This window comes from Ylistrum balloti, unplaced genomic scaffold (assembly GCF_031769215.1).
Source record: "Ylistrum balloti isolate Yb309-2 unplaced genomic scaffold, AGI_CSIRO_Ybal_v1 Utg370204, whole genome shotgun sequence".
Classification (NCBI taxonomy): domain Eukaryota; kingdom Metazoa; phylum Mollusca; class Bivalvia; order Pectinida; family Pectinidae; genus Ylistrum; species Ylistrum balloti.
Genome location: NW_026782177.1, coordinates 899,878 through 916,029, shown reverse-complemented (window position 1 = coordinate 916,029; position 16,152 = coordinate 899,878). Strand labels below are relative to the sequence as shown.

Sequence of the window (16,152 nt, the reverse complement as noted above, 5' to 3'; positions counted from 1 at the left end):
AGGTCATTAGGGTCATTAACACATAAAATGTCATTAGGGTCATCAACACATAAAATGTCATTAAGGTCATCAACACATAAAAGGTCATTAGGGTCATCAACACATAAAAGGTCATCAGGGTCATCAACACATAAAAGGTCATTAGGGTCATCAACACATAAAGGTCATTAGGGTCATCAACACATAAAAGGTCATTAGGGTCATCAACACATAAAAGGTCATTAGGGTCATCAACACATAAAAGGTCATTAGGGTCATCAACAGGTATTGAGTGGTAGTATATTATTATCATTACATTCTCAACGGCCCGTCAACACATAAAAGGTCATTAGGGTCATCAACACATAAAAGGTCATTAGGGTCATCAACACATAAAAGGTCATTAGGGTCATCAACACATAAAAGGTCATTAGGGTCATCAACACATCAAGGTCATTAGGGTCATAAACTGGTATAAAGTGGGAATATATTATTATCATTACATTCTTAACGGCCCGTCAACACATAAAAGGTCATTAGGGCCATCAACAGGTATAAAGTGGGAGTAGCCTAGATAATAACGATATTACAGTTAATTGGTTCACAAAGAACAACTTATAAACAGAAATGATAGTATCGCTCATCATCAGTTATATGACAGGTTCAGCGTCCGCTACCAAACAAAATATACACAAATAGAAATATACCCTATTATATGTATAGAGTGCCACAATCATTTTCCGAGTCTGTTGTTTAATTAAAGTTTTAATCCAGTTGTAGAGTTTAAGTGGGTCTACGTGAAGTTCTATGATGAATGGAGTAGCTTTCATATTGTTTTTGTTTTTGTTTTTTTTTGTGTTGTTTTTCGTTGATTTCAATGATTTATTTTCTATATGCTGCCTTATGTCTGATACATGTGTTTATCTGGAGTATATATTGCAGGTGTCAACACAACGGCATGTACTGATCAGACTGATACGGATAACTTCAATCACGGTATGTTGCCATTAAAACGTGATTTTACATAAATCGCAGGTAAAACATGAGGGGATCGGATGTTTACCTTAGACCAGATAGAGAATTGTCTATCGATGTAAATCAAACACGTAGCTCTACCGAATCGATACCAAATAAATGAGTCCTGGCTGTAATGGTGGAGAATATTCCGGAAGTAGAAACAAAATCATAGAATTCCAGGGGGGGGAGGGGGTTTAGAAAAAATATATTCAAGAAAATGATGTCAATGACTTAGCCATCAACGAACAAATTCAAACTTGGTCAGTCAGTAGTAAATTTCCACATATCACCATGCGGGGGGTTCAGTTGAGTACATCTCCCCCCAAACCTTTCGTCCCACTTGTTATCAACGGCATAACAATGTTTCGTATATATGCATTTCTCAAACCACTTCTATTACAATCCCACTGGAATTCATTTTAATACATCTTAGATCCATGGACGTGATAATATATTATTTTGAATAAGAATTATATTTCGGATCTCGTTCCAGTATATTATTACCTAAATGAATGATCCTGTAATGTTTGATATTCAATATTCACGCCCGTTTTCGATCTTTCTCTCGGTTTTCATCGGCACCTACGTTGATATTTATAATTGAATTTATAACAAGGAAACATTTTGTTTTTGGTATTAATTATGATTATCTAGTTTCCACGAGTACATATTCCTTATGGTCAGAACATAATTCACACTCTTAACTTTGTAATTATAGTAATGAGGATGTGTGGCGGTGGATCATTAACTAATACACGTATGGTGATAGACACCTGGGATACAGGAAACCCGGATAGATACAGCTGTACCTGTACTGTTACACTGGATACAAAATCACAACCATCTACATCAACAACAACAATAACAGTACAGGAGTATCCGGGAGTAGAACCTTTGTCTTATTGTGGCAGTAGTCTTCATATTACATCTACTATATCTAGTGGATTTTCTCGGTTTGGTTGTTTCCCAATCCCTGCTACTGCTTTAAACAACTTTGGGACGACGGACATGTTGAATCTGACGCTATCAAGGGCGGACAACAGTACACATTGGAAGTCTGGGCACTGTATCTATATAAAATCAGGTAAGTACTTGACACAATGTCATGGTGACTTTACTAGATCAATCAATGTAATGAAATTCAAAACAATAGTAACATTGTAGCACATTATCCTTTGGCTAAGGTTATGTTGATAAAATCTCGACTTATTTTGACTTTCTCTTCTACAGATACTGCAGATAATGCAGATCCTCTTGATATGCATTTCACGTGTTACAAACAGAACGAAATGTCAACAAGCAAACCACCACCAACATCACCATCACCGTCATCAACATCATCATCATCATCATCATCATCAACAACAACAACAACAACAACGACAACAACAACGACGACGACGACGACAACGCCATCACCAACAACAAGTACAACAACGTCACCATCGACATCTTCCAGTGTTGGAACAGCTTCACCAACTGTTAGTTCATCACGAGGCGCTACTGACGAGACAACAGTTGTGGGGCTACAAACAGGAGGAAATGAGGATAAAGATTCTAATAGTAAGAATGTTTACGAGTTTACATAAATTTTCCTCGTGTGGTCGGACTTTCACGCGATGGTTCAGTTCAGTGTCGTCTTGTTTCAATCGAGTCCCGTGGGAATATTCCTCACGATTCGGCAGATAGCTGTAGTTATATATCTCCTCAGTTGTCATAATCTACCATTAGACTAGACAGATTAAAAATCTGGATGTTCCTCTAATTAAAACAAACCTCGACTTTTTCGTTTTTGCTTAATGCTCATTCTTCAGTATTTGAGAATGATTCATGGAAATTAGTTATTCAAACATAAAACTTTATAACGATTTCTAGTTTTAAGTCTAAATCAAAGTGCAGAACTGAATGAAAAATTCAGTAATGTTCACGAAAAAAAAAGACAAAGGGGAAAAAAAATCGTTATGACTACATGATGTAAATCATAGTATCCGCTTATAATATACACTTGTGACATCTTACAACCCTCTGAACTATGATAAAGAATATACAATGTCGGTCCATAAGTCCCTTTATATGGTTTAGAGCTGTGCACGACAACAGCGATTGTTTGTTCGCATTCATGTTAATCATATTTTTACACTGTGTAAGTATAGATAGCTTAACGTTTCAATCGTGTCCGGAGATACCTATTACAATGACCCAGATACAGACCTCAGTATAGATCGTGTCCGGATATACCTATTACAATGACCCAGATACAGACCTCAGTATAGATCGTGTCCGGATATACCTATTACAATGACCCAGATACAGACCTCAGTATAGATCGTGTCCGGAGATATACCTATTACAATGACCCAGATACAGACCTCAGTATAGATCGTGTCCGGAGATATACATATTACAATGACCCAGATACAGACCCCAGTATAGATCGTGTCCGGAGATACCTATTACAATGACCCAGATAGAGACCTCAGTGTAGATCGTGTCCGGATATACCTATTACAATGACCCAGATACAGACCTCAGTATAGATCGTGTCCGGAGATATACCTATTACAATGACCCAGATACAGACCTCAGTATAGATGTGTCCGGAGATATACCTATTACAATGACCCAGATACAGACCTCAGTATAGATCGTGTCCGGAGATATACCTATTCCAATGACCCAGATACAGACATCAGTATAGATCGTGTCCGGAGATATACCTATTACAATGATCCAGATACAGACCTCAAATAGATCGTGTCCGGAGATACCTACTACAATGACCCAGATACAGACCTCAGTATAGATCGCGTCCGGAGATACCTATTACAATGACCCAGATACAGACCTGAATATAGACCGTGTCCGGATATACCTATTACAAAGACCCAGATACAGACCTCAGTATAGATCGTGTCCGGAGATATACCTATTACAATGACCCAGATACAGACCTCAGTATAGATCGCGTCCGGAGATACCTATTACAGTGACCAAGATAGAGACCTCAGTATAGATCGTGTCCGGAGATACCTATTACAATGACCCAGATACAGACCTGAATATAGATCGTGTCCGGATATACCTATTACAAAGACCCAGATACAGACCTCAGTATAGATCTCTGATAACAAATGAGAGATTTCCATCCTCCGGTTTTGCCAAATTAACGACTGGCAGGTCCTAGGAGGAAAGAGTGTGACGTCTCTATATGCTCCCGGATCAGAAGACCGGGAGAATTTTGTTTTTATGCTGTCTGTATGTCTGTTGTCAACATTACTAGCGCAGCATAAAAGGTAGGGCATTCATATTTGGCATATGTGTTCCTTGCAACAATACCTTTTTGACTATGTGACCTTGACCGCGACCTATGACCTACATTTGAAAGTAACCAAAAAATCACTACCACAATAAAGACAATGTTATTAGCACATACCTTCCACAGTACATTTTAGTTTCCCACTTCAGAATTTAGTTACAACTGGAGACAAGTGTTTCATAAACATATCTTGTTATCCACCTTTCCTTAATGGAAACATTCAATACCCAACATTTACATCGCTGTGTTCTATCTATATAATCGTCAGGGTTCACTGTAGAAAGCTTTTCGTTGCTTTGTTCCTTATTACTTATATGACCTTCGACCAACGAAAGACAAACAAAAAAAATGGCTATTCCATTTCACCCCCCATGAATACTTAAACTGATTTAGAGAGCATACATTTTCCTGGTGTTCTACATCCCAATAATCACATGTACTCAAGTAATCACACACCATAATATCTATAACACATTGTGTTGATCTGTATATGTTATTTCATTGCTCTCTAGTTGGGATCATTGCTGGAGCAGCCGGTGGCGGAGCAGCACTACTGATCATCGTCATAATCATCGTCAGTGTCATCATTATCAGGTAGATATAGACTGCATGGATGTATCTAACTACTTGTTGACTGTCACAATACAAATCTGTGATCGAATGAGACAGATGTGATACTCTTAAGGCCCCTAGCATCACTGATGAGTCCTAGAAGCAATCTCTGGCAGTTTCATTCACGACTAAGCTCTACTGAAATGTGTTTTACCTCGGTATACTTCATACAATCCTTGACGAAGGAAAAACAAAAATCATTCTCTTCCGAAGACTCTGTACCATATCTTTGCACGTTTTCCTCATTTTCTGATCTTTTTACCTTGCTGCCTGTCGTTTAATTGGTCATGAAAAAATCCATGAATAATTGATTATTAACACATGCATTTTTTTTCAATAGGAAAAGGAGACCAGAAAATAAACAGCCAATTGTCTCAGAAAACGGGTCCAGTGGTAGTAGAAATGGGGGTCCTTCTGATGACATGCAGCCATACGCCAACACTGGAACAATGAAGCGATATGTAAACGAAGATAAGGATACAATAACACACAACTTACTCTATGAGTCTGCCGGACCTCGAGATCCGCAAGAAAATCACATAGTCACGCGGACAGGGGACTTGTACGCTCAAGTGCAAAAGCCAGTGAAACATTCAACTGTAGATCCTGATGAAACGCAAAACTTAGAACTAGAGGAATCCCCGAAAGGTGATGTTTATGCTGTCGTCAGAAAGTCCCAGGAACAACCGAAGACCGACGTGACGGATCGTTGTCAACCGTCTAGGTATACAAATCCGGAAGGTTTAGTGTACGCAGAGGTGGATGTCCAGGACAGAACGTCACGTCCGGAATCACGTGTGAAGCTACGCCCACCTGTCATCAGCCCCAAACCGAAATTATCAAAATCGGAGAATGTTGCATACGCTGAAATAAAAACAAATGTTTGACCTTGGATGAAATATGTTTGACCTTGGATAAAATATGTTTTTCATTGGAGGAAAAATAGGAAAAGAAGAAAAACTTGTTCACAGAAAAACTCCGACATTTAATAAAGAAGATTTTGTGAATGAAACAATGAGGTGTTTGATACTCAAAAATATTTTTTGTCATTGTATGTTGACTGCGTTTATAATTAAGCTTATCGATGCTATGTAAATATGTGTAAGGTTTTTAGTACAGATAAAAGGAACATTTGTTTGTTAAAACAGAAATAATTGTTTATATATGACTTTTCTGTGCCTTATCAATTGATAAGATAATTTTGCGACTTTTTAAAGTTTATTTATATCAATTTTGCTTATACTTTTATCGAATGACTAATTAAAATCACAACTGCAATGCTTCTAATATGTATGTAACTCCGTGATACTGAACGGTTTCATAAAATCGATTTTATTGATAGAAAAGATAATTGACACCACAGCGCCCGTGAAGTTATAGGGTATTTAATATCGTATGTTTCACGTGTATGACAGAAGATATTCTTTCATACGAGTGAAATATCTATCCAAATATAGAATTAGTGGTGTTTAAAAAAGCATTGAAATATTATCGCTTGCTGAAAAGTACTGACCTATTACCGCGTTCTCTGACGTCAGATGGTTGAACTTTACGCTCGACAACAGGACGACTCCATTTGGAAAATGTTGTTCTTTGTTTCGACCATTTTGTACTGCATTCTTGTAAGAAAATGAGAATAAACCAGAAATGTACACGGAAATTATCTGATGTAAAACCAGATTATCCAACTTTAGCTTCATTTGCGTCTGAACAAAAAATAAATCGGCGAATCCAATTACGGATTTTACATAATGAATCTAGTAACCGTCTGGTTCCACGTATTCCGATAAGTGTGTAATATCCAATTGGGTGAGTTGGAACTCCAAATATGGAACAATTCCCTTCATAAATCAAGATAATGAATGATTACTTGGTTATTGATTTTTCAGCATTCTAATGTATAGGCTTCAGTACACGTTTAGTTATAAACGTCTCTCTGTGTGCCAGAGATGTTTGGTCGTTCGGTCAACAGGTGTTTCGTCTCCGCTACTCCTCCCGCGTCCGCTTATCGTCTCGCCGCCGGAAGTAAGTGTTCTGGCGACGCGCTGCTGTTTTATGTGTACTAATCATAGTGCAATTTTATCTATATAGAATATACTTCGAGCTTTAACAGTTTTTGGCCATCCACCGTTAAACATTTGTTATTGGACTGCAATGACCTTCTGTCTACTCGAGAATGTTTTTATCATAACATTACATGTCTAAACTCCCTTTTTTAAACTGTTGAGATTTGTAAAATTCTACATTACCTGAAAGATGTTGATTTATATAATAGACTATGACATAGCATTTTAATCTTTTGTGTTAACACACCCATTTAAGATTTTTAACATTTGTCTTTAACTTTTTGGTTTGTTTAATGTTTTTTTTCCTTTTGGATCGCTGTGTGTTTTACCGTTTGATTGCCATCGCGACATTTAATGTGTTGACGGGCCGTCAAGAATGTAATAATAATGATTATCATTAACAGTTTTGTAATCAACATAAATCTGTATTACACAAGTTATCATTCATACGTCTTCAAGTGACTTATAATGACAGATATGATACCTTTTGTTCATATTTTGCCCTAGTTTTATAGAATTATCATTATGTTGCCAAGTTGTTATTTTCTTAATTTATTGTTGTATAGTCATAGAAATATTTACAATTTTTTCCTAATACGTTTAGACAAGAAACACCGTCTAAATATCTAGATAATTAATGTCAGTCTACTTGAGACAACAGCACATCAGTATTAATGAACTAACGATGTCACCGATGAAGCAGAAGACGCTTACTCTTCAGAAACATCTGGTCTTATTCTCCTTGTACTTTTTCTGTAAATATTTTCTTTGTTGATATTTTGCCCTAGTTTTATGGAACTTGAGTTTGGATTATGTTCTTGTTGACGTGCTGGTATTTCCTTGATGTTTTTGATGAGTGCAGTTCTCGAGCTCTACTAAAATCTAATGAACAAACACAGGTAGTACATAATGTTGACAGAAATAACATTGCCCATTCTTAATATTGATCGATGTATACCGAACTTAATTCTTTGATAAAACCACATAAAATACAATTTAATCCTTATATTTGTTGACCATATTTTTTAATTTGCTCGCTTAAAACTGTATTTATTTAGCAGCTGGAGTATTCACGCAGGTCAGAAATGAATATATTATCGTTTGGTTTTGATAGTCTTTTGAAAGTTGTCATCAGATATCAAGACTTCCCGCCAATATATCTGTCAACAAGTAAATAAACGAGCACAAAGAGACGAAATGGTTTTGTTTTTTGTTTCACAAACGATAAGATATAACAGAATTTTTTTTTTTTCAAATTTCAATGTACATGTATATTGTATATTGGGTTTATAAGATAGTGTAACGCATTAGACACAGAGTATGACGTCAGACTTTTTCCGCAAACACTCAGTGTCTAATTGTACCAGACTAGACATGAGAGACGGCTGTGTTTGAGTAACTGTTCGAACTACCCTTGAAAGTTGTTGTCTATACTGATAAACAAACCGATGTTTTGTTAAGTTTGAATTTTTTTAGAATTAGCTGTCAAAGTCCTTTTGTTCCCATGTTCGGGCAGTAGGACATTTGTCATTTACCGTTCCTATGACAGGACAGTAGGACTTTTTAAATATACCGTTCCTATGTCAGGACAGTAGGACTTTTAAAATATACCAGTCATATATCCGGACAGACAATAATTTCCTATTCCTATGTTCGAACAGTGGGACTTTTAAGATTTACCTTGCTCTCAACACAGCGTCACTCGTGTGTTTTATGAGAGACGTCCGTTTTCCTTGCAGTTACAAACGGCGGAGTTGCTTATGTGTACAGAAAAATTTGAAGACATAGTTCTGGGTAATAGGTCTATACTTAAAATTGTATAAATTTGACAAGTATATACGAAAATCTGTCGTCTTTGTTGATAAATTCATATACCACTCAAATCGATTACATTGACTTTCCTGTTTTTGTGTACGTACAAGAGTGCAGCCATAAAGATATATATATATATATCGGTTCCCCTTGCCATTGTGTACAAAGTGTTTCTGTAAGTTCAGTTACCGCCATTGGGATAGACGCTATCACTTCACCAGAGACAGGAAATACGTAGAAATAGATGACAAGATAATCAAGCATATTATATTATATTATATTATATTATATTATATCACATATTATATATTATATTATATCACATTATATTATATTATTATTATTGCATTATAATATATTTTATATTATATTATGATTTATTACAGCCAATCAAAACATTGGCCATCATGTCTTAGTTCAGCAATCCTAGTTTGATGACAAACAATTCGTGAGTTGGTCCCAATGTGGGGTATACAAAGTCTCATTATTCAAGTAGTATCACAGATGTTTCATTACGTGTTTGGAACCTAGAAATCAATATTATCTATTGTGGTCGATAGATCTCACTAGACATTGCTCAGAAAGGAAAATAAATGACTAATGCAGAAGAACAAAAAAAAAGAAGTTTCATTTATTGGTCTATATATTTGTTGATGATGTCAGACAAACAATATTTGTTTATTTAACATTAAGGTGTAACTGTTTACTATACCAAACAAATAAATACATATATAGTTCTCAGTTTTACTTTTGTGGTACAGGAACTGCTATTCAATAAGTAAGAAAACTGTAACCCGCACAAATAATAATTCTATGTGAAGAAGGAGTATAATTCAATATCTACATCGATTTTTTGACAAGGCAACAAGTAAGGTTATATTAAGATATTATTTTTCAGCACAGGTGGAACATAGCATTGACAAAAATAAAGAAGACTAGAAGCATTTGATTATTTATTTTTGTATGTATGAATATTCATTTTATATTTTGAACATCATTGACCACCACGTTTAAGTAAATGTAAAAATTGAAAATTGAAAAAACAGTAGTCTTCCTCGTCGGAGTTTGAGCACAAACAATTGGTGTTCTGATCCCACTGTTGATTGTCACGGTGAAGTATACCCACCTGTTTACCTGTATTGTTCTCAAACCTGTTTTACCTGTGTTGTTCTCTCACCTGTTTTACCTGTGTTGTTCTAACACTTGTTTACCTGTGTTGTTCTCACATCTGTTTTACCTGTGTTGTTCTCTCACCTGTTTACCTGTGTTGATCTAACACTTGTTTTACCTGTGTTGTTCTCTCACCTGTTTTACCTGTGTTGTTCTCTCACCTGTTTTACCTGTGTTGTTCTCTCACCTGTTTTACCTGTATTGTTCTCAAACCTGTTTTACCTGTGTAGTTCTCACACCTGCTTTACCTGTGTTGTTCTCAAACCTGTTTTACCTGTGCTGTTCTCACACCTGTTTAACCTGTGTAGTTCTGCCACCTGTTTTACATGTGTTGTTCTGCCACCTGTTTTACCTGTGTTGTTCTGCCACCTGTTTTACCTGTGTTGTTCTGCCACCTGTTTTACCTGTGTTGTTCTCCCACCTGTTTTACCTGTGTTGTTCTCCCACCTGTTTACCTGTTTTGTTTTCCCGCCTGTTTTACCCGTGGTGTTCTCCTACCTGTTTTACCTGTGTTGTTCTTCCACCTGTTTTACCTGTGTTGTTCTCTCACCTGTTTTACCTGTGTTGTTCTCACACCTGTTTTACCTGTGTTGTTCTCCTACCTGTTTTACCTGTGTTGTTCTCACACCTGTTTAACCTGTGTACTTCTGCCACCTGTTTTACCTGTGTTGTTCTGCCACCTGTTTTACCTGTGTTGTTCTGCCACCTGTTTTACCTGTGTTGTTCTCTCACCTATTTTACCTGTGTTATTCTAACACATGTTTTACCTGTATTACCTGTGTTGTTCTAACACTTGTTTTACCTGTGTTGTTCTCTCACCTATTTTACCTGTGTTGTTCCCCTACCTGTTTTACCTGTGTTGTTCTCACACCTGTTTTACCTGTGTTGTTCTCACACCTGCTTTACCTGTGTTGTTCTCTCACCTGTTTTACCTGTTTTACCTGTGTTCTACCTGTGTTGTTCTGCCACCTGTTTTACCTGTGTAGTTCTGCCACCTGTTTTACCTGTGTTGTTCTCCCACCTGTTTTACCTGTGTTGTTCTCTAACCTGTTTTACCTCTGTTGTTCTGCCACCTGTTTTAACTGTGTTGTTCTGCCACCTGTTTTACCTGTGTAGTTCTGCCACCTGTTTTACCTGTGTTGTTCTCTCACCTGTTTTACCTGTACTGTTCTCAAACCTGTTTTACCTGTGTTGTTCTGCCACCTGTTTTACCTGTGTTGTTCTGCCACCTGTTTTACCTGTGTTGTTCTGCCACCTGTTTTACCTGTGTTGTTCTGCCAGCTGTTTTACCTGTGTTGTTCTGCCACCTGTTTTACCTGTGTTGTTCTCCCACCTGTTTTACCTGTGTTGTTCTGCCACCTGTTTTACCTGTGTTGTTCTGCCACCTGTTTTACCTGTGTTGTTCTCTGACCTGTTTTACCTGTATTGTTCTCAAACCAGTTTTACCTGTGTAGTTCTCACACCTGCTTTACCTGTGTTGTTCTCAAACCTGTTTTACCTGTGTTGTTCTCACACCTGTTTTACCTGTGTAGTTCTCACACCTGCTTTACCTGTGTTGTTCTCTCACCTGTTTTACCTGTTTTGTTCTCTCACCTGTTTTACCTGTGTAGTTCTGCCACCTGATTTACCTGTGTTGTTCTGCCACCTGTTTTACCTGTGTTGTTCTGCCACCTGTTTTACCTGTGTTGTTCTGCCAGCTGTTTTACCTGTGTTGTTCTGCCACCTGTTTTACCTGTGTTGTCCTCCCACCTGTTTTACCTGTGTTGTTTTTCCACCTGCTTTACCTGTGTTGTTTTCCCACCTGTTTTACCTGTGTTGTTCTCCTATCTGTTTTACCTGTGTTGTACTCCCACCTGTTTTACCTGTGTTGTACTCCCACCTGTTTTACCTGTGTTGTTTTTCCACCTGTTTTACCTGTGTTGTCCTCCCACCTGTTTTACCTGTGTTGTTTTCCCACCTGTTTTGTTTTCACGCCTGTTTTACCCGTGGTGTTCTCCTACCTGTTTTACCTGTGTTGTTCTCACACCTGTTTAACCTGTGTACTTCTGCCACCTGTTTTATCTGTGTAGTTCTGCCACCTGTTTTACCTGTGTTGTTCTGCCACCTGTTTTACCTGTGTTGATCTAACACTTGTTTTACCTGTGTTGTTCTCTCACCTGTTTTACCTGTGTTGTTCTCTCACCTGTTTTACCTGTGTTGTTCTCCTACCTGTTTTACCTGTGTTGTTCTCACACCTGTTTTACCTGTGTTGTTCTCCAACCTGTTTTACCTGTGTTGTTCTCCAATTGTTTTATCTGTTTTACCTGTGTTGTTCTCTCACCTGTTTTACCTGTATTGTTCTCAAACCTGTTTTACCTGTGTTGTTCTCTCACCTGTTTTACCTGTGTTGTTCTAACACTTGTTTTACCTGTGTTGTTCTCTCACCTGTTTTACCTGTGTTGTTCTAACACTTGTTTACCTGTGTTGTTCTCACATCTGTTTTACCTGTGTTGTTCTCTCACCTGTTTTACCTGTGTTGTTCTCTCACCTGTTTTACCTGTGTTGTTCTGCCACCTGTTTTACCTGTTGTTCTCTGTTTTACCTGTGTTGTTCTCCCCCCTGTTTTACTTGTGTTGTTTTCCCACCTGTTTTACCTGTGTTGTTTTCCCACCTGTTTACATGTGTTGTTCTCCCATCGGTTTTACCTGTGTTGTTCTCTCACCTGTTTTACCTGTTTACCTGTGTTGTTCTCACACCTGTTTTACCTGTGTAGTTCTCACACCTATGTTACCTGTGTTGTTCCCACACCTATGTTACCTGTGTTGTTCTCTCACCTGTTTTACCTGAGTTGTTCTCACACCTGTTTTACCTGTGTAGGTCTGCCACCTGTTTTACCTGTGTTGTTCTGCCACTTGTTTTACCTGTGTTGTTCTCTCACCTGTTTTACCTGTGTTGTTCTCTCACCTATTTTACCTGTGTTGTTCTCAAACCTGTTTTACCTGTGTTGTTCTGCCACCTGTTTTACCTGTGTTGTTCTCCCACCTGTTTTACCTGTGTTGTTCTCTCACCTGTTTTACCTGTGTTGTTCTCCCACCTGTTTTACCTGTGTTGTTCTGCCACCTGTTTTACCTGTGTTGTTCTCTCACCTGTTTTACCTGTGTTGTTCTCCACCTGTTTTACCTGTTTTACCTGTGTTTGTTCTCTCACCTGTTTTACCTGTTTTGTTCTCTCACCTGTTTTACCTGTGTTGTTCTCTCACCCTGTGTTGTTCTCTCACCTGTGTAGTTCTGCCACCTGTTTTACCTGTGTTGTTCTCTCACCTGTTTTACCTGTACTGTTCTCTCACCTGTTTTACCTGTGTTGTTCTCTCACCTGCTTTACCTGTGTTGTTCTCCCACCTGTTTTACCTGTGTTGTTCTGCCACCTGTTTTACCTGTGTTGTTTTGCCACCTGTTTTACCTGTGTTGTTCTCTCACCTGTTTTACCTGTGTTGTTCTCCCACCTGTTTTACCTGTGTTGTTCCCGCCTGTTTTACCTGTGTTGTTCTCTCCTGTTTTACCTGTTTTTCTCACCTGTGTTTGTTCTCTCACCTGTTTTACCTGTGTTGTTCTCTCACCTGTTTTACCTGTGTTGTTCTGCCACCTGTTTTACCTGTGTTGTTCTCTCACCTGTTTTACCTGTGTTGTTCTCTCCTGTGTTGTTCTCTCCTGTTTTACCTGTGTTGTTCTCTCACCTGTTTTACCTGTGTTGTTCTAACACTGTTTTACCTGTGTTGTTCTCTGTTTTTACCTGTGTTGTTCTGCCACCTGTTTTACATGTGTTGTTCTGCCACCTGTTTTACCTGTGTTGTTCTGCCACTTGTTTTACCTGTGTTGTTCTCTCACCTATTTTACCTGTGTTGTTCTAACACTTGTTTTACCTGTGTTGTTCTCTCGCCTGTTTTACCTGTGTTGTTCTCTCACCTGTTTTACCTGAGTTGTTCTCACACCTGTTTTACCTGTGTAGTTCTGCCACCTGTTTTACCTGTGTTGTTCTCTCACCTGACCTGTTTTACCTGTGTTGTTCTCTCACCTGTTTTACCTGTGTTGTTCTCTCACCTGTTTTACCTGTGTTGTTCTCTCACCTGTTTTACCTGTGTTGTTCTCTCACCTGTTTTACCTGAGTTGTTCTCACACCTGTTTTACCTGTGTAGTTCTGCCACCTGTTTTACCTGTGTTGTTCTCTCACCTGTTTTACCTGTGTTGTTCTCTCACCTGTTTTACCTGTGTTGTTCTCTCACCTGTTTTACCTGTGTAGTTCTCACCTGTGTTGTTCTAACACTTGTTTTACCTGTGTTGTTCTCTCGCCTATTTTACCTGTGTTGTTCTCTCACCTGTTTTACCTGAGTTGTTCTCACACCTGTTTTACCTGTGTAGGTCTGCCACCTGTTTTACCTGTGTTGTTCTGCCACTTGTTTTACCTGTGTTGTTCTCCACCTGTTTTACCTGTGTTGTTCTCCACCTGTTTTACCTGTGTTGTTCTCCACCTGTTTTACCTGTGTTGTTCTCTCACCTGTTTTACCTGTGTTGTTCTAAAACCTGTTTTACCAGTTTTATTCTCCCACCTGTTTTACCTGTGTTGTTTTCCTACCTGTTTTACCTGTGTTGTTCTCTCACCTGTTTTACCTGTGTTGTTCTCTCACCTGTTTTACCTGTGTTGTTCTCTCACCTGTTTTACCTGTGTTGTTCTCACACCTGTTTTACCTGTGTTGTTCTCTCACCTGTTTTACCTGTGTTGTTCTAACACTTGTTTTACCTCTATTGTTCTCAAACCTGTTTTACCTGTGTTGTTCTCTCACCTGTTTTACCTGTGTTGTTCTAACACTTGTTTTACCTGTGTTGTTCTCTCACCTGTTTTACCTGTGTTGTTCTCTCACCAGTTTTACCTGTGTTGTTCTGCCACTTGTTTTACCTGTGTTGTTCTCTCACCTGTTTTACCTGTGTTGTTCTCAAACCTGTTTTACCTGTGATGTTCTCAAACCTGTTATACCTGTGTTGTTCTCACACCTGTTTTACCTGTGTTGTTCTCTCACCTGTTTTACCTGTATTGTTCTCAAACCTGTTTTACCTGTGTTGTTCTCTCACCTGTTTTACCTGTGTTGTTCTAACACTTGTTTTACCTGTGTTGTTCTCTCACCTGTTTTACCTGTGTTGTTCTAACACTTGTTTTACCTGTGTTGTTCTCACACCTGTTTTACCTGTGTTGTTCTCTCACCTGTTTTACCTGCGTTGTTCTCACACCTGTTTTATCTGTGTAGTTCTGCCACCTGTTTTACCTGTGTTGTTCTCTCACCTGTTTTACCTGTGTTGTTCTCAAACCTGTTTTACCTGTGTTGTTCTCAAACCTGTTATACCTGTGTAGTTCTCACACCTGCTTTACCTGTGTTGTTTTCTCACCTGTTTTACCTGTTTTGTTCTCTCACCTGTTTTACCTGTGTTGTTCTGCCACCTGTTTTACCTGTGTTGTTCTTCCACCTGTTTTACCTGTGTTGTTCTCTCACCTGTTTTACCTGTATTGTTCTCAAACCTGTTTTACCTGTGTTGTTCTCTCACCTGTTTTACCTGTGTTGTTCTCACACCTGCTTTACCTGTGTTGTTCTCACCTGTTTTACCTGTTTTGTTCTCTCACCTGTTTTACCTGTGTTGTTCTGCCACCTGTTTTACCTGTGTTGTTCTGCCACCTGTTTTACCTGTGTTGTTCTGCCACCTGTTTTACCTGTGTTGTTCTCACACCTGTTTTACCTGTGTTGTTCTCTCACCTGTTTTACCTGTGTTGTTCTCACACCTGTTTTACCAGTTTTATTCTCCCACCTGTTTTACCTGTGTTGTTTTCCTACCTGTTTTACCTGTGTTGTTCTCTCACCTGTTTTACCTGTGTTGTTCTCTCACCTACGTTACCTGTGTTGTTCTAACACTTGTTTTACCTGTGTTGTTCTCTCACCTGTTTTACCTGTGTTGTTCCCCTACCTGTTTTACCTGTGTTGTTCTCACACCTGTTTTACCTGTTTTACCTGTGTTGTTCTCACACCTGTTTTACCTGTGTTGTTCTAACACTTGTTTTACCTGTGTTGTTCTAACACTTGTTTTACCTGTGTTGTTCTCTCACCTATTTTACCTGTGTTGTTCTAACACTTGTTTTACCTGTGTTGTTCTCTCGCCTATT

General features: G+C 38.4%; 1 protein-coding gene across 1 annotated transcript; it reads left to right on the top strand.

Moving 5' to 3' along the window:
* The first annotated feature begins 1,755 nt into the window (after positions 1 to 1,755).
* Positions 1,756 to 5,811, top strand: LOC132551530 (uncharacterized). The gene is made up of 4 exons (XM_060215682.1): positions 1,756 to 2,080; positions 2,386 to 2,559; positions 4,825 to 4,906; positions 5,265 to 5,811. The coding sequence occupies exons 1-4, from the start codon at positions 1,756 to 1,758 to the stop codon at positions 5,809 to 5,811; spliced, it is 1,128 nt and encodes a 375-aa protein (XP_060071665.1).
* Positions 5,812 to 16,152: the final 10,341 nt, after the last annotated feature.